At 38.8% G+C, this 19,887-nt stretch overlaps 1 protein-coding gene across 1 annotated transcript; it reads left to right on the top strand.

Annotated features, from left to right (window-relative positions):
- Positions 1–2,410: 2,410 nt before the first annotated feature.
- On the top strand, positions 2,411–3,019 carry LOC145799004 (uncharacterized). Its single transcript, XM_082888509.1, has 2 exons — positions 2,411–2,523; positions 2,614–3,019. The coding sequence occupies exons 1-2, from the start codon at positions 2,411–2,413 to the stop codon at positions 3,017–3,019; spliced, it is 519 nt and encodes a 172-aa protein (XP_082744635.1).
- The last annotated feature ends 16,868 nt before the right edge of the window (positions 3,020–19,887 follow it).

A 19,887-nucleotide genomic window follows, 5' to 3' on the forward strand; every position in this document is an offset into this window, starting at 1 on the left:
ATATGCCTTTTTATGGGGTAAGCCCACAATTTTAACGCATTCTTGGTCAAGAGATCTTGATAAATGATGATGTCAGCCTATTATTAATAGGGTTAATTGATTATTGTATATTTTTTATTGGGGTGAGATTTATCCTTCGTAAAGTAGTTCGGTAAAAGTTTTTTTTTTGTTTATTTTGTTTTTAATTTTACCCTTTAATTTATGTGTTAATTTTTTATAAATATATTGACTTTCGTTGAGTGTCTATTTAAATTTTTTTCCTGTGTGTTTAATTTTTTTTCCTATCTGTTCAATTTTTTTTACCCTATATGATTAATTTTTAATATTTTTAATTCAAATTTCCCTTATCTGTTAAAATATTCTCCAAATAAAATTCTATCTGTTCAATTTTTATCCTATATGTTCAAACTTTTCTTCTCTCTACCCCCCTCTCTCTATATGTTGCAATCAGTTTCCCTATTTGTTCAACTTTTTAAACGGATATGAGCTTTTGGAGAGAGGAGGTACTAATCTATTCAAATTTTGAACATATCTATCCTATCTGTCAAATTTCTTTTAATCAGTTGTAATCTGTTTATTCATCATGAATATCATCACCATCATCAACAACAACAACAACAGCATCAACAACAAAAACAGCTAGAACTACTACAAAAAAGAAAATTCAAAAATTGAAATATATATACATATACATACAGAGATATATACAATATCATGTAAGAGATAATATATATATATATATATCCACCAGATGAATTTTATGCATGGTAGGTGAAGGGGCTAAATGTGAAATAGGTCGGGTCCAAGCCTTGGGCCGGCCCAATCCATTGAAGTCCGAATCCAAGTGGGCTTGAGGAGTATATGGGCAAACCAATTAAGCCCAACTTTATGATCAACAGTCCACCCAGGTCCTCAAGCATTTGGGCCCAACCCGCAGTGGAAAGGTTAGTCCAGCCGTGGTGCAGGGCTGAGCCGAGTTGCGAGACTGAACTTATGGGCCGAGCAGAAAATAGGCCGAGCCCATACAAAGATATTCAAATGGATCAGCCCATCTCCATGAATGATCCTGTAAAAGGCCGAGACAAGGCATAATGATGTCGAGCTGAGGCATAGCGGTACCGAGCTGAGGAAACCCCGTAAGAAAACGTGGAAGTTGTGAATGTGTGCATGTGCAAGTTGTCACCTCAGCTGGTCCCCTACACTTAGAATCACAAAAGTTGTTGAATTAAAGGAATGTGGTTTGTTATCAGCATGACTACAATGAGTATATGCGTTCAATGACAACTACCAGGTGGTCCCCCACCTTGAGCAATGCTAAAAGGACACCTGATAGCATCTAAACTCCATAAACCCACCTTGAGAAGCAAGCAAGGAACACTATATATACAACATGAACTTCACATTGAAGGTAACTGAACAATTCCAAGTAAAACTACAAGCTCAACTTGATATACATTCTCTCTCTGATCACTAATTCCCACACCGGAGGGGTTATCCGGCCAACCCCGGCGGGGCAGCTCTAACGGTGCTCCTCGTGGCAGGAACCTCAGTCCCTAAATAGTCCAACCGAGTGCGGAGCCCCGATCCACTTTCATCTAGTGCGGAATCAGGTACGCACAATTGGTGCAGTGAACGTACTTTATCTCTGAGCTCTGCATTCAGTTCCGGTAATGGGGATTGAGGACATTCCGCCTTCGACACATACTCCACAGAAGGAGAAAACAAAGGACAAAGGTTTAGCACTCCCAACAGTCTCGGAGGAAAAAACTGGAAACAATAATCAAACCCCTGAATCCGTCGAGTATCGATTACCTTTCGCTGGAGGTTCTTCTCATCACTTTCTTCTGGAAAAAGATTATAGAGATCGAATCATAGACTCCATGGGGATGGAGATACAGAAGTTGAAAGCCCAACTTAATAGGGTGCTGGGCGATCCGACGGAAAAGAAGACAGAAGCGGAGCCCTCTCGTTTGCGACGGAGGAGCTTATCCAGAAAGCCACCAGTAAAGAAATTCCCCAGGAATGAGTCTAGGCATCAAAGCTAGCCTATCCCAGTACAGAGTGAGGCAACAAGCAGCCACACCTGTGGGTCATGCCAGAGAAGGGCCAAGAGGCAGAAGACAGTTAGCCAATAGATTGACTACCTCCTCAGGACCTTCGTACTTGGTTGATTGGCAATAGGCAGAACGAACAACATCGGGATCATTGGGACCGTACTGTTCACCAGAGAGAACACCGAGCACTGGACAGACTCGTCTCTTCGCCATTCTCCCCGAAGATTAAGACCTTAAGACCTCCAAAGAAATTCACCCCACCAAAGTTCACTTCATACGACGGAAAGTCGGACCCGTTGACACATATTAGCCATTATAGACAGATGATGTCCCTATGGAACTGAGATGAGGCACTAATGTGTAAAGTCTTCCCATCCAGCTTGGGAGAAACCGGACTTCGATGGTTCGATTGTCTCCCCGCTAGATCGATCCATGGCTGGAAGCAGCTCTCCGAAGAGTTCCTAGCCAGGTTCGTCTCCAACACTAAGATCCCGAAGAAGCCGGATACACTGTTCGGTCTCCGAAAGGAGTAGGAGGAAACACTGCGCAATTATGCCAGGAGGTACTGGGAAGAGTACAATGACCTGGAGGAAAATGTGTACAGCGAACAGATGGCCGTTATGTCCTTCAAACATAGTCTGCGCCCGGAAAGTAAGCTGAGACAATCACTTACCAAGCGCCTGGCCACAACTTTGAAAGATTTGCGTGCCAGGATCGAGCAGTACGCTCGCCTCAAAGATAATCAGATCCCCATCGAGGTAGCGTTAGCAAAACAAACTGCTCGGCACAAGAAGAGAATAGATCGAGGAGAAAATCGAGGGATTACAGTGAATGAAGTGGATAAGTCTAAATCCCACGAAGCCATTGTGACTGTATTCAAAGAGCCAATCTATCGAATCCTGGAAAAGATCAAGAGAGAGCCCTTCTTTGTTTGGCCGCCGAAAATGTTGGAAGATCCAGCTTAGCGCAATCAGAAGCTTAGATGCACCTACCACCAAGACAGGGGGCACATGACTCAGAACTGCAGGGCACTGAAGCAACACTTGGAAGATCTAGTGGCAGCCGGGCACCTAAGGGATTACATTAATCAGGATAAGGAAGTGGCCGAACTGGAGAACCCGCCACCAGAACCGAATGTTGAGCACCCACCTCGTTTGATAATAAATGTGATCCACGGGACAGTGACTCAGGAATCTGATGAGGCACTGAAAGAAGAGATCGCTAAGGCTGCGTAAATTCAAAGGGTCATGTCAGTGGAGCCTGCATCGAAAAAGGTACGTACAGTACCCGAATCCCCCTTGTGCACTGTTTCATTTACTAGTAAAGATTTAGAAGGCATACAGCACCCATATACTGATGCACTGATTATAACTGTGGGAATTGGGAAACGATTTGACGTAAAACGAGTCCTAGTAGATTAAGGTAGTACAGCAGACATATTGTATTATGATTTGTTCAGAAAGCTTGGTCTCTCCGCGCAGCACCTCACCCCAGCGGCAGCCCTGTTGGTCGGTTTCAATTCACAGCCAGAATGGCCTCTTGGCAGAATAGTGTTGCCAGTCGTGGTGGGAACAAAAACCCTCCATATAGAGTTCTTGGTTATTAATACACCATCCTCTAACAACGCCGTACTTGGCCGCCCATGGATTCATCAAATGGAGGTAGTCCCTTCAACTTACCACCAACTTATCCGTTTCCTAACGGAACACAGAGTAGAGTAAATCTCAGGGGATCAAGTTGCATCCAAACATTACTTCATGGCAGCATTAAAGGCAAAGCAGCTCTGCAATCGGGTACAGACGGTATAAGTGGCCGAACAGCCAGTCTTGGAAGATGTAGGGAGAACACCAGAGGAAAAGATGGTAGAGGATTTGGAGAAAGTCTTGGTAAAAGAGGATGACCCAGAAAAGTACTTTCTTATCGGTACCTCGCTAGGCGCTGATGAGAAACTTCAGCTACTGGAACTGCTGAGGGAAAATATGGAGGAATTCGCATGGTCAGCATATGATACTCCAGGGTTGGACCCAGAATTTGCTTGCCACAAGCTCAACATCAACCTTTCAGCTCGGCCCATTGTGCAAAAAAGTCGGAGATCCTCAGTCGAGCACACCGAAGTAGTAATTGTCGAAGTCGAAAAACTCCTGGCTTCAGGAGCAATCAGGGAAGTTCAGTACTCGCAATGGCTGTCCAACACAGTTGTAGTCAAGAAGAAGAACGGAAAATGGAGAGTTTACGTTGACTTCACTTGCTTGAACAAAGCCTACCCTAAAGATAGCTTTCCTCTGCCTCGCATTGATCAACTAGTAGACTCAATAGCAGGGCATGAACACATAAGTTTTCTGGACGCTTATAGCGGTTATCATTAGATACCACTGTTCGGTCTGGATCAAGAAAAGACAGCATTTATCACTCCGAGAGGAACTTACTGTACAGAGTGATGCCGTTCGGCCTCAAGAACGCCGAGGCGAGCTACCAGCGGATGGTCACTCGGATGTTCAAGGACCAACTGGGAAAAACCATGGAAGCTTATATAGATGATATGGTAGTCAAGATCAAGTTCGCTACAGACCATCTTACAGACTTGAGAGAAGTTTTCGGCATCTTAAAGAACCATCAGCTTTGCCTCAATGCCTCGAAATGCGCTTTCGGGGTAGGAACAGGGAAGTTCTTGGGATATATGGTCACTCATAGAGGAATTGAGGCGAATACGGACCAAATAAAAGCAATACAAGATCTTGAAGTACCAATAAAGGCTAAGGAGCTGCAGAAACTAGCCGAAATGGCAGCCGCACTGAATCGGTTCATCAGCAAATCTTCAGATCGGATGAAGTCCTTCTTCCAACTTTTGAAGAAAAGGGCAACATTTGAATGGAGTTCTGAGTGCACCGAAGCACTGCAAAGTCTCAAAAAATACCTCAGTACACCTCCCCTTCTGTCTACTCCAGAGCCAGGAGAGGAGCTGTACCTCTATCTAGCAGTCTTAGATCATGCTGTAAGTGCAGTATTAATTCGAGAGGTTAACAAGGAACAAAGGCCTGTATACTACGTTAGAAAGACTTTACTAGATGCCGAGACACAGTATCTACCATTGGAAAAGTTAGCTTACGCGCTGCTTATCGCCTCGAGGAAGTTACAACATTACTTCCTGGGGCATACCATCAATGTCCTCACTAAATTCCCCCTCAGATCTGTATTTAGCCGAGCCGATTTCTCTGGCAGAACAGCAAAATGGGCAGTAGAACTTGGCAAGTTTGATATTCGGTATCAACCCAGGACAACAATTAAGGCCTAGGTCTTAGCAGATTTCGTCGCAGAATTTGCTCCCACCTAGAGTACCGAACCAAGGAACCCAAGTTCGGCACAGGTGCCACGCATCAACGAACAAGGAAAGCCCTGCGCTTCGGAAGCCTGAAAACTCTTCATCGGAAACATCTGGCAGCTCTATATTGACGAGTCGTGTAGTGACCCTAATTTTCTTAAGTTATTTATTTATTATTATGATTATTATTATCTTATTTTATTTTTGGCTTTATTAATTGTGTGGTCACATGAATATTTAATGTGATATTTAATGAATTTAATGTGGTGATTAATTAATTTAATTTGTTATTTAATTATATATAATTAATCCAAATATTTATATATTTATATTTGTTATAAAAAAAAGAGGTGTTATATATATAGGTATATATATATATATATTATATTATATTATATTTATATATATTATAATTATGTTGTATTATATAATATAATATATTATAATAATTGATTAAGTTCTAATAGGAGTAGGTTTTAGTATAATATTATATAAAGTGAATTAGGTTAGATTATGGATTAGGGAAATCAAAGAAAAGAAAAGTGAATTTGCAAGGTGAAGGCAGCTGTGGGAGGGAGAGAGAGAGAGAGAGAACAGTGAGGGACGCCAAGAAAGAAAGGGGAAAAAGAAGAAAAGATTAGGGTTTTATTTTGGTGACTTCATAAATCTTCTAAATATTTCTTTGGTCTTCAAAATAATATTGTGAGTACAAAACCCACTTCCCTTGATCTATGTTTAATTCTTTGTTTTATTTATTTATTTATTTTTATTTGTTTGATGTTAGTTTGATTTTGTTTTTACATAAAGATGATAGATTAATTTTAATTATTTTGATTAGTTGTGGATGTAAGATTTAGGGTTTATAGATGATTGATTATTTTAATTACTTTGATTAGTTATGTAGGTGAAGTTTAGGGTTTTTTGTTGATTGATTGATTTTAATTATTTTGATTAATTGTGTATGTCAGATTTATGATTTTTATATGGATTTATTTTATGATGGTAATCACCCTCATGGTTATATGAAACAAAAATTAATATGGTTATATGAAATTAAAATTAATTAGGAACCCATAGATAAATTCTTTATACTCCACCATGACTCCATGGATTGTTGTTTTATTTGAGTGATGGTGAGAAAGAGTGTATAAAAAAAGTGAGGATTATGAGATTTATTTGAATGCCTTAGGCTCGGCATTGTTATGTTTATTCTCATGTGTGAGATGTTGAGTATATATATATTGTTGCCTCGTTCTCATGAGTAAACGAGTGCTTTGATTTGCGCGCGTACGTATATGCTAACCATCCGGGGAGTGTGAGTCAAACTCGGGACGATATCCCGGTGCAAGTTTGGCTTCGGAGCGGTGTTAGGTATACGGGAGGCACGTGGGATATATGTGTAGGCCGGAAGGGGAGGGCCGAAGTGGTGGAGTTAAGGAACAAAGAATTTAATTATGAATTTATTAGTATAGTGTGTATGGTACTGATATGTACATGATAAAAAAAATAGTAAACAATCTTGATAAATTATGAAATTTGAGCAGAAGTATATATACGTGATTCTAGACAACTTTTATGTTTTAGCTTTTTATTAAAAAGATCGATTAGAACTTATAATCGGATGATCTTGATTATTGTCGGTTTGATTCATTTTAGCAAGGCAGATTTTAGAGGCTGTTTTAACCCACGAAATGAGCTCATTTTTATTAGTTTTGTGTAAACTAAAGTAAAATGGGTCAAAGAGTTACCCCACGTGCTATGGGCATACCGAATCACAGCACGGTGATCAACGGGGGAAACGCCTTACTCACTAACTTACGGAATGGAGGCCGTCATCCCACTCGAAGTCGGCCTCCCAACCCTTCGGTCTGAATTGTTTGAGAGCACCAGTAACGAGGAAGCTATTGCACAAGTACTAGATATGGCAGAGGGCCGAAGAGAAGCAACACTGATCAGACTTGTAGCGATCAGCAACAGCTCATCAAGAGTTTCAACCAAAAAGTTTGCAATTTACACCAGGAGAACTGGTCTTGAGGAAAGTTATGGATTACAAAAAGGTACCTAGTGAGGGCAAACTTGGGCCTAACTGGGAAGGTCCCTATAAAGTCACAGTTGTCGTTGGAAATGGAGCCTACTACCTAGAGGATCTTAATGGCAAAGCTATACCTCGGCCCTGGAACGTAGCAAATCTCAAGAAATACTATCAATAGAATTGTCCCCCACCCTCTCTATCAGAACGTAAAGGCATTTATCTGTTGACTAATGCAAATGTTTTCCCACTTCTCTCAAATTTATCAAATTCTTGTAATTAGCTTTGATGTTTATCAAACGGAATTAGCTTTGGTTCTTACCAAACGGAAATAGCTTTGATGTTTATCAAACGGAATTAGCTTTGGTTCTTAGCAAACGGAATTAGCTTTGGTTCTTACCAAACGGAATTAGCTTTAATGCTTACCAAACGGAATTAGCTTTGGTTCTTACCAAACGGAATGAGCTTTGATGATTATCAAATGGAATTAGCTTTGGTCCTCACCAAATGGAATTAGCTTTGATGTTTATCAAACGGAGTTAACTTTAGTCTTAACCCAAATGGACTTAGTTTCAGAACGACTGGACGGAATTTAAATTTGGTTAGCACTCAAACATGCTAAGTGGAATTGCTTGGCGGATTAATGTTTGGCAACTATATTGGACTATAGCTAAGTGGAATTGCTTGGTGGAAACCACACTAACATATCTTAAGTAAACATCTTTGAATCCACAGAATTCCTTAAGTACCAACACGTCAACACTTGAGTACTAATTTAAACAAACAGAGTTGGAACAAACGTGACCAGGCTCTATCAGGAGCAAACTCCCAGCATTAGTCTTACTCAACTCCAAGTGGGGGCAAACAATTATTTTTTTAAACCAACCTGGACCTGAGTAAGACACCTTTTCATGCCGTTATCTCATTCAAACGCATCTGCGCTATCAAAGTGGCAACAAACTTAAACAGTTCTATCTACGAGCACAACCTTCAGTACCAATCTTACTTAGCTCCAGGTGGGGGCAAACAATTGTTTTCTTTTAAAACCAACCTGGACCTAAGTAAGATCCACTTACAAACTCAAGCACGACCATACCACACATCCGTTAGCCACACCGAGCATCAGTTCGGCCCTGAGGTCCCAACAGTGCTCGACCGGGGGCAAACAGTACAAAGCCACACCGAGCATCAGTTCAGCCCCGAGGTCCCAATAGTGCTCGGCCGGGGGCAAACAGCACAAAGCCACACCAAGCATCAGTTCATCCCGAGGCCCCAACAATGCTTGGCCGGGGGCAAGCAGTACAAAATCAGACAGAGCATCTATTTATAAGCAGTACAGAACCAGACCGAGCATCTATTTGGCCCCGAGGTCCCAACAGTGCTCGGTCGGGGGCAGACAGTATAGAAAACATTAAGACATAAAAGCCAAACAACATCAGACTGCAAGTTCAAAGAGAAAATTCTATCATCCAACAAGAGGCACAGATGACCTCATAACCAGTAGCAAGGAAAAGAAAAGAGAAAAGAAAAATTGTCTTGGCAAGTGCAGAAATAAAGCTCGTCCTGGAGACCGAGCCACGATACATCAAAGTAGAAAAGCAAAAAAGTTCAAATCCTTTCAACATCAACTTTCAGTAATAGAGGGAAACTCAGGAGCAGCATCAACAATTTCGTCCAGGCCGTCTGGGGGAGGAAAAGTAGAGGCAGCTCCAACTTCCTGAGAAGTAAAAGCCTCCTTAACCACAGCTCCCGCGGCTTCGGTCTCCAGGGTTTCAATCCCTTTAACATCCACCGTTTTAGTGGCAGTATTACTGTCCTGGGTCTTGTTTGTAGAATCAGCTTCTGGGGAAACTTCGACTGGAAGAACAGTAGGGGTGGAAACAGTTTTTGAACCCAAGGATCTCGAAGGAACGGGAATATCCTGAAATAGGGAAGAGCCTTCAGGAACCAGCGCAGCAGCCAAAGCACTCGTTCAACCCTTTAGAATGAGCTTGTCTCGCGGTACTAGCACTTCTTCCTTATATGCCAACCCAGCTTCATCCCAGCCTTGTTGCCAATGCTTGGCCTCCAAAGCAGAGCGCTCGGCGGCCATCATAGCAATAATGGCTTCCAGTTCGGCCACCTTCCCCTCAAGTTGTGCATGTGTCCCAATAGCAGCCTCCTTCGATTTTTTAGCTGAAGCAACAATCTTGTTCAACCGAAATGTTTCTCTCTCCGCAGTTCGGCGTCCTTCATTCTCTGTCTCCAAGCTTACCGTCAGTCTCTCAGCGTTCAGCACGGCCTCCAGCACGGCCCTTTCTAGCTCTTCAGCACGGGTAATGGACAGATGCATTCTCTGGATACACTGCAAAGGACAACGAAGAACTAAGAGAAAATGAGACAACGACACAACAATAAAGACAAGTAAAATGAGGAAACACTTACAACAATCATCATCTGAAGGGTCCCCTTCAGGATAGGAATATCACGAGGCCCATTATGGTCGGCCATGTCAACCGGCATCAACAAAAACTTAGTCAAATCAAAGGCAAAATCTTGTGAAGCAACAACTGAATCAGAAGTGGAAATGGGCCTGCCTGTATGCGACATTGGCGGCTCCCATTTCTCAAAAGTATCATCCTCAGCAGGATCCTCAGAAGCTTCCCCCATCACTGCTTTGCCAACCTATCTTCTTCTCTTTTTTGCCCGTGCAGCAACCGAAGCTGAGGGCTCGGCAGCAGTCGCAGGGATCCCAGAAGCTCCCACCTCCATCTTCACTTCCATTAGGCTCTTCGCCTCGGTCCTTTCCGAAGGGGTTTCCAAAACATCAGAGGCTCCGAAAGCCTCCGTCTCTAAATCCACCAACACTCTTCTCTTCGCCACAGACCCGCCCCCCGCAAAACTTGGGGCAGGGGAGGGCACTTTCTCAAAAAGTGCACCTTGACTCCTGCGACGGTTCATGACCAAAGGAGTGAGAGACGTGTCGGTCTCCGTATCAGAGTCCAGAAGGGCAGCAGCGAGCCTCGCCTTATTTGGAATAGTGGAACGGTAAGTAGACTGGTATTCCAATAACTCGGGTGCAGATCTTTTTTTATACCTCAGGGCCGCTTTTATGGCTTCAGCGTTCTCTCAGTTCGGTCTTCGTTAGAAACGAGAGGCCTCTGCAAAAAAAGAAGTGATCCATTAGAGCAACATCAAAAATAAAGTAAGAAATACAAAATGCATTAGAAGGAGAGGCCCAAACTTGGGTAGCCGTCTTTCTGGGGAATCCTCTCAAACTGAAACTCAGTTCCTGCGGGGAACTCCCAGTTTCCACCAACTTGTAAGAAATCATTGTTGTGCTTATCTGAATCGGGCAACCCAGTTACCAAATGGCAATCAAACGAGCGAACACGCAAGTAATATATGTTGTGGTCTTTGTTATGAGAAAGAGTATAACAACCTAAGATATCCCATATGTCATGGTTCAAACCCAATCATCTATTGAGAGCAGATACGCCGCAAACAACACGAAAAAGGTTCACAGATACTTGCATTGGAGTTAACTGGACTTGATGCAGAAACCGGCGTACCAACAGGTCAAGAGGAAACCGAACCCCTCCCTCGACTATGGCGCGCGATAGGAAAAATAACGGTATTCCTCGTGCCCATACGCTTGGCGTCTACTTTCGCCAACGAAAGCGTAACGTCGTTGGAAATATTATAGTCCAGGTGGAACATAGCCATGGCCTCGGGGGTATCAACCAGTGAACGAAACTTTCCCATTTAACAAACCTAAGGGGATAGAGATAAGACTCAGATAACAGAGTATGGAACACAGACAGTGAGTGGGCCAAACAAGATGAATAAGATAAAAAGAGGCAAGAGAAGAAGAATTACAAGAGGACTTACAGAGATTAGAACAGTGGTTGCAGAACAAGATCAGCAGCGAAAAAGTCTAAGCAGGGCACCAACGAGACTGGTTCAAAGGAACGAGAAGTGTTCTTTCTCTCTCTTTGAAACTCTCTAGAGGAACAAAAAAGTAGACGAAGGGATTTGTATCGACAGCCAGAGCATTAATTGCACTAGCCGGTGCGCAGGTACACAGAGCACGACCTTCAATATGGAATTAACGCACTACCTCTGCACACCTATCTCACATCGCCACGTGTCACCATGAAAGGATGCATGCAGGGATTGTGTGTCAGGATTGAACCGTCACCAAGGCCGAACTGGGGAAAATCGAAACGATGCGACGTTTGGGAAGCAGAGCAATAGCTCCCCCCAAGGAGAACCTTAGCGCGAGCTAAGGGGCAAATGAAGGGGCTAAATGTGAAATGGGTCGGGTCCAAGACTTGGGCTGGCCCAATCCACTGAAGTCCGAATCCAAGCGGGTTGGAGGAGTATCTGGGCAAACCAATTGAGCCCAACTTCATGATCAACAGTCCACCCAGGTCCTTAAGCACTTGGGCCCAACCCGCAGTGGAAAGGTGTAACAACCCTCACCACTGTTTACCGTTAAACTACCGATTACTGCTAAACTGAGACTGATTATGAAAAGTAATTGAACTGATTGAAATACTGAACTGACTGACTGAAATCTGAAACTGATTGATTGACTGTATCCGTTTAAATGCACTATCTATCTGTTTGACTGTCCGATTATCTATTCATATTTTTATGGTTAAATTGCAAATTGAAGGCCTTATCGGCGGCCGAACCCGAAATCGATTAGTGTTTTATGATCAATAGAATTTATGCGAATTTATGGTGTATTTATCTGAAATGTGATTTGGTATGATTTAATTAGATTAAAATGAGCTTAATCCCACAAGTTGCATTATTTGCAACCTTGCCATTATAGTGGGCCACTATCAAAACCTTGGTTGGAGCCTTATCACACTTCGACAAAACATCTTCTTCAGCCATTTTGAGAGGCACAACCGACCGAGAGAGAGAGAGTGAGAGAATTGAATTCAAATTGGTGGCTTGCTTGAAATTGAAAGAATTGAAGAGAGGATTGCAAAATTGAGCTTATATTCTTGAGTTTAAAGATTTAAGGTTGGTGTTTCACCCTCTCATTTGTGTATTTGAGTTGATTCTTGCATGCTTCTTGAGCCTCTAGTGATTTGAGTCTAGAATTGGCTTAATGTGTTGAATTGTAGCATAAATCATGCATGCATGCTTATATCCTAGTATTTTGAGGTTGAATACATAGAATTTGGTACATGCATGTTCATATTTTTGCATTGGACCATGAACTCATCTTGGTTTTGAAGGAATTGGCTCATTAGAGCAAGTATTGGAAGCCTTGAATTGGTTTAAACTCATGCATGTTCAATTGAAGTTATGTTCTTGAGTTTTGGTTTGAATTGAGTTGAATTGATCTTCCTTTGGGGGCTTTGATTTTACAATTGAGCTTTGAATCATGTTAAACTATGAGTTTTGATGTGTTTTCCAGCAAACTAGCCCAAGAGGATCGAAATTTATGTTTTAAAAGTTGAATTTGAGCTTGAGGTTCAAATCTGGAAATTCCAAATTTTGAACTCATGCTCGAGCGGGGTGACTGGCGCTCGAGCGTGAAATTCGTGCTCCCAGTACTTTGCACTGTTTTGAAGTCCGCTTGAGCGGAATAATTGACGCTCGAGCGGGACATTGTGTCTTATGCTCGAGCAGGTGTCGAGCGCCCAATCGAGCGTGATTTTCACCTATCCAGCACTTTTGACTGTTTTGCAGAACGCTCGAGCGGGTAATTATACGCTCGAGCGGAAACCTTTGTCTGCATGTCCACTCGAGCGGAGTAACCTACGCTCGAGCGTGACCCCTGTTTTCTGAAAATTCTAAAAATGATTTTAAAGTGCATCTTTGCATCCTCATCTCATCCTAGGCATTATTAGGCCTAGTTTAAGGCATCTTAATGAGGATATAGATGTAGAACCACACCGAGGCAAATTAGGGATTAAGTTATTATTTTCTCAACTGTGTAGCTTAGTGTGTGTTCAATCTGTAAACTGTGTAGGGTTGGCGACTGGGGATGCGCTCTAGCTTTACTGTAGCCCAGAACTCTGTGAGTAACAATTGTGTAAAGATATGTTCAAAAGGATTATCTTCTGAACAATTGAACTGTACTGTTTTCTGAACTGATATTGTTAATTGAATGAATGTATGTCCTATATTCTGAATTGTATTGTGGCATCCTTAGCAACTACTGTTTACTGTTACTGTTATAGAGATCTCTGTCGGTTCCCTTATTGGAACCACTACTGTTTACTGATTGATGGTCATCATTTACTGTTCGGTCTTTTAAGACCTACCGTTTACTGTCCTGTTATGCCAATGGATGTACCACATATGACTGAATGACTGAAATACTGATTTAATGAACTGTTTTCATTACTGTAAGGACATTCATTTTTAACCTCTTTACGCATTATGTTATTCACTGGGCTTTAGCTTACTGCTCATATATATATGTAGGTGTACAGGCACCAGACCGCGGCTAGAAGCGTCGGGGTTAAGCTCTAGTTTTGTCAAGCCAACCTATGTGCCTCACTGCGAGGTTCCTAGCCTGTCAAGCTAAGGCTATGGGGTGTTTTAGTTTTCCCTCTTCTGTTCTGTTTTGTAAACTGTAGACTGTTACCGTACTATTTAATAGCAATTAGGTCCCTGAACTGAATGATTGTAGATATGTACATACTATTTGTCACTTACTGCATATATGTATGAAGAAGTCTTTTGCATACAGACTGTCACAGCTCATTAGACATTGTTTATTTACTGTATTGGCTTTCGCCAGGCCTTTGTACTCTGTTTTACTGTATTACTGTTAAGCAGGCCTTCGGTAATCTCGGATTACTAGCCAGTTACGGTGCTAAACCTATAGAAGCGGGTTTGGGTCGTGACAAAAGGCTAGTCTAGCCGTGGTGCTGGGCTGGGTCGAGCTGCGAGACTGAACCTATGGGCCGAGCAGAAAATAGGCCGAGCAGAAAACAGGCCGAGCCCATACAAAGATATTCGAATGGATCAGCCCATCTCCATGAATGATCCTGTAAAAGGCCGAGACAAGGCATAATGATGCCGAGCTGAGGCATAGCGGTACCGAGCTGAGGAAATCCCGCAAGAAAATGTGGAAGTTGTGAATGTGTGCATGTACAAGTTGCCACCTCAGCTGGTTCCCTACACCTAGAATCACGAAAGTTGTTGAATCAAAGGAATGTGGTTTGTTATCAGTATGGCTACAATGGGTATATGCATTCAATGACAACTACCAGGTGGTCCCCCATCTTGAGCAATGCTAAAAGGACACCTGGCAGCATCCAAACTCCATGAACCCACCTTGAGAAGCAAGCAAGGAACACTATATATACAACATGAACTTCACATTGAAGGTAACTGAACAATTCCAAGTAAAACTACAAGCTCAACTTGATATACATTCTCTCCCCGATTACTAATTCCCACACCGGAGGGGTTATCCGGCCAACCCCGGCCGGGCAGCTCTAACGATGCTCCTCGTGGCAGGAACCTCAGTCCCTGGATAGTCCAACCAAGTGCGGAGCCCCGAGCCCCAATCCACTTTCATCTAGTGCGGAATCCGGTACGCACAGTAGGCTAGGTGTAAGGGCTCGCCGAAGAAATTGGCAGCTTCGAAGGGCGCTTAGACGGAGAAGATGAAAACGCCGAGGAAAAAGTCGAGGGCCAAGCTCCGTCGCCTTTCACTGCCGTCAAAGGCGTTGGTGCCGGCGACTTTCTTGACCTTAAAGGCGACCTTGTCTTCGTTAACGATGATCTGGTAACGAAGAGCTCGATCTGAGAGGATCTTGGAGAATCGGAGAGGATGGTGGAGTGGCTGTTAGAGCAGGATTTCAGCGACGGTGGTTGTGAAGAGGAGAGAGAGCGCGATGTGGAAGAAGAGAGAGATGAGGCAACGACGGCAGATCTACGACAACGAAAGTAGTGGTCAGTCGGTGGTGGCAGTTGGCAGAGAGAGAGAGTGAGCAAGAGACCACAGAGAGAGAGAGCGCAACAGAGGGTTTAGTTTGATTTAAGAAATATAATTCTATACCTTATATATATTCTGGATAGTTTGGGCATTTTGTAAAAATTTATCTTTATAAATAAAATATTTTAAATCAAAATTATAAAACTGCATATGGACAATAATTTTTATATTCAAATTAAATTACTTAATTCATTGTAATTTTGTAACTGTTACCTATATACATGACGGAGTTAATTTATAATTGGGAGAACTCATGAATGATCACTATCGTTGTATTTACTTTTTCCCCTACTTGGGTGCTCAAAATGGGACTGAGATAGGAGTGCAACTCGATAGAAATTACGTACAAACTTGGAGCGTTGATTTTTGTAAATAAATTACTAAATCTCTTATATGGGTGTGAGACTCATACAAATTATATATGTATGGATCTCACATCCAAGTTTGATATAAAATCTGATAATTTATTTGGGATCATAGTATAACTCTTTTTGTTTTGTTTATAACTGCTAAATAAAATTTGTTTAAGTTATCTAATTTTATTAATATTATTTTTATAATAAAAGGGAGGTAGAAAATAAAAAAAATTAAGAATCGAGGGATGACTATGTTATTACAAGTAGTCTTTGTCATTTTCGAGTTAGTAAAACAAATGATTAGTTTTGTGTTATATTATTTATGTAAATATAATAAATATAATATATAAATTTTAAAAAATATATAATTAATATTTTTATATATTTATTTATTTAATTTTGGGAGTTTTTATTTTTACACACTTAATTTTTGAATTTTTAATTTAGAATAATTCAGTTCAAAAATCAATTTCCCAGTTAAAGATAGAACAAAATCAAATAATCAATTTTAAAGAGTTAGTTTTCCAACAGAACATATGGGTGCAGTGTCACGTGTCTTTGCCAAAGCTGAGCTAAATTTTTTTAATTTAAAATAATAAACTTCTGCTAAGTTGGTACTAAATTGAAAAATATGCAGCCAAATCTTCCAAAAAAACATAAAAATAAAAATAAAAACAAAAATAAATTATACTGACAGCTCCTGAGGTTTGAGTTTAATACAAATGCCTCCACCTTTCAAAAATTACACTGCACCCCTTGTCAGTCTAGGGTATTTAACTGGGTTAATAAAAAATAAAAAATTACTTTAATAGCCTCACACTTTAAAAGGAAAGTTATCAAATTACCTCAAATAATAACAAACCTTTCTTCCCATATGACTTTCACCGCTCTCTCTCATCCCTCTCTCAAACCATCCTCCATAACTCACCTCTTTCATTTTTCACATCTTCCGCTATAACCCATCGAAACTCACTACTCTGTGAATGTCTCTATCCCAATCACTGAACCCATTGCCACCAAATCCTTAACTACACCATCATGCCGGCATCCATAAATGAGATAATGAAGCTTTGTCAAGTGTTTACTGTAGCGATTATCGACAAAGTCTATCTCATCGTCCGACGCAACCAAGTCGTAGACGACGAAATTTGACTCTGCTCCATCATCTTCTGATTATTTCGTTGTTTTAGGGTTAATATGTTTTGAAGTAAATAAATTGGGTCTTCGAAGAATTTTGGCAATGCCTAATTCCACTCATCCTATTCTCTTGGAAACACATCCATACAGTATGAACCATTGGAGGTTGGAGGGTTTCTATGACTAATCAATATGCTATGTGATTGGGCTTGGTGGGTTTCTTTAGAGATTGAGGATAGCATTGTTGATGTAATGTTGGTGCATTATAATCATTTTTAGGCCAAGTTTGGGAACACCTCAAAAAGTCAAAAAGTCAAAAAGTTACTCAAAAAGTTAAAAAGTTATCACTATTCACCAAAAGTCAACAATTACGGCTGCACAACTCTCAATTCTAATTTTTCCCTACAAATCAATTTTTATAATTTTTTATTACACATTTTTCCATAAAAAGTCAAAAAGTTAACCCAAACATTCATATTTTCAACCTCAACTTTTTAGTCTAAAAAGACAAAAAGTACACTTATTTAAGACACCCCAAACAACCCTTTAGTGTTGTGTGAAAATGCCCAGTTCATAATTATAGCCATTTACTTCATTGTTATGTGTTATGTTGAAATTTCGACGCTATTTTATTTGTTGTTTCTTGTGGGTATCTATATATCGTTGATTGGGGGTTGATTATACTATTTGTTTTTGGATTTTTGCATTAGTTATTTTGCATTGAGTTATTGCACCGAAAATCTTATGCGCATTACATGTATAATTAATTGATTCAAAGAAGTAATTTTCTTTGAACATGAAAGCCTGCTTTGATTTGTTAGGTGGTGATGGGGCAATGCGTTGTTTGTATGAAAAGAAATAAAAACAAATATAAAAAGGAGGGAAGTAAAGAAACAGTAAAATTGGTAATTAAAAAAAAAAAACAGCTAACCTAACAAAAATCACTTAGTTGACTAAGCATAGGGTAGTCTGTAATCTAATATTAAGGTCAAGTTTGACATGATTGAAAAAAGATAAAAAGTTAAAAAATCACTATCCTATTTAAGTCACATCATCTTATTTAAGTCACATCACCTCTCTAACACATCACTTCAAACCCAAACCAAACCAAACCCAATCAATATTTCATAAAAAGGTCAAAAAGTGCACTTATTTAGTCTTCCCAAACTAGGCCTAAGGTCAAGTTTGGCTAAACTAAAAAAGTGCACTTATTTCATCTTTTTATCTTTTTTGGGTCACATCAATGAACATCTCCTCTCTACTTTTTCTACACATAATATAAGAAAAGTCAAAAAGTATACTTATTTAGTCTTCCCAAACTTGGCCTAAATGTCAAGGAGAGATTGTAGTTAGAGAGAGAGAGTTAAAGGTTCCGTTTGATAAGATTTTCTAATTATGATTTGAGAATATGAATTATATTTTGAGTTTGTGTGTTTTAAAATTATAATTTGAGTGTAAGAAATTTGTTTGGATATGATTTTTGAATAGAGTGTTGAATTGAGTGTGGAATTGAATTTTGAAAGTTTGATTTGACATGTGAAGTAAGAAAATTTGTTTGGTTATGAGTTTTTAAAAGAGTTTTCAAAACTTAATTCAAATTGTCATAACTCATAACAAAACAGACTACTTTCACATTATTGAAAATTCTGATCAACACTCATAACCAAACTATTTTTAAAATTCAATTAAATTTTTTTATTATTAACAGAAAATAACATTAATCAATTTTTTAATTGAAAATACTACAAAAGGAACAATTTTTTTTTCAAAATAAATATTCAAAAAATTTAAATCATAAATATTTAAATAATTTAAATAATCTAAAAAATTTAATAAGTAAAAAATTAAAATAAATATTCAAAAAATTTAAATCGTAAAAATTTAAATAATTTAAATATACAAAAAATTTAAATAATTTAAATTTTTAATATTTTAAATTTAAAAACAACTTTACACTCAAATCATAACTAAACACATAAAACAAAACTCAATTAAGAAATTATTTTTAAAACTCATAACCAAACACATAATTCGAAACTCTATACTACTTTCACAACTCTACACTCAAATCGTAACCAAATACATAACAAAAAAATTAAAATATTTAAAAATATTTGTATAAAATAGAGTTTGAATTTATTTTTATAAAATATTTTAAAATTTAAAAAATTAAAATCGTAATATTTAAAAATATTCAAAAAATTAAAAAATTTAAAAAATCGTAACATATTTAAATATTAAAATATTTAAAATCTTAACAAAATTAAAATATTTTTAAAATATTTAAAATATTGATTTAAATTGAGTTTTGAATTATGTGTTTGGTTATGAGTTTTGAAAAATAATGATTATATTTTGAATTGAGTTTTAAGAAACGAACATAAAATTATTATTTAAAAACTTAAAACAAATATCACATTCAAATCAATTAATGAAATTATAATTTAAGAGGCTTAACAAACGGAGCGTAGTTTTCAAAATGTGAGGAAAATCAGTATGAAGTGTAAACTTGAAGACTTGACAGTGTAATTTACTTTAAAAAATAAAAAAAAATAAAAAAAGGGAAAATTCGTGAGTGAGTTTGAATTTGTGTCTGCCGAGTTGCACCCGAGGATGCAGAGACTCATCTCGCATAGTATTTTTTTGGAAAACAAATGTGTTTGGTTTGAATTTTTTGAATTAAATTTTTTAAAACTTGAGTTTTTTGATTTTCATTTTTTTTTGTCTTTAGTAAATATTTTTAAAATTTTAAACATTTTTTTTTATTTTTTTGATGCACCTTACTTAAATGTATTTAAAAAATAAAAAAATTATGAAAAAATATTTTTAAAAATTAATAAATATATAAAAATATAAAAAATATACTGCATTCTCGTATTTTTTTTTTTATATTTTTGGTATTTAGTAAATTTTTTAAAGGTTTTTTTTAATTTTTTTTTATTTTTTAAGTATATTTATGTTAAGTATGTTTAAATATTAAAAAAATTGTTTAAAATATTAAAAAAATTTAATAAAAATAAAAAAATACAAAA

Source organism: Camellia sinensis, chromosome 9 (assembly GCF_055761805.1).
Source record: "Camellia sinensis isolate YWXY chromosome 9, ASM5576180v1, whole genome shotgun sequence".
NCBI classification, from domain to species: Eukaryota; Viridiplantae; Streptophyta; class Magnoliopsida; order Ericales; family Theaceae; genus Camellia; species Camellia sinensis.

Bases quoted from the DNA above. Each gene is read 5' to 3' on its own strand.
- LOC145799004 (XM_082888509.1), top strand. From the start codon at position 2,411: ATGTGTAAAGTCTTCCCATCCAGCTTGGGAGAAACCGGACTTCGATGG. The intron at 2,524-2,613 runs GTTCGTCTCCAA...CAATTATGCCAG, and splicing joins TCCGAAGAGTTCCTAGCCAG to GAGGTACTGGGAAGAGTACA.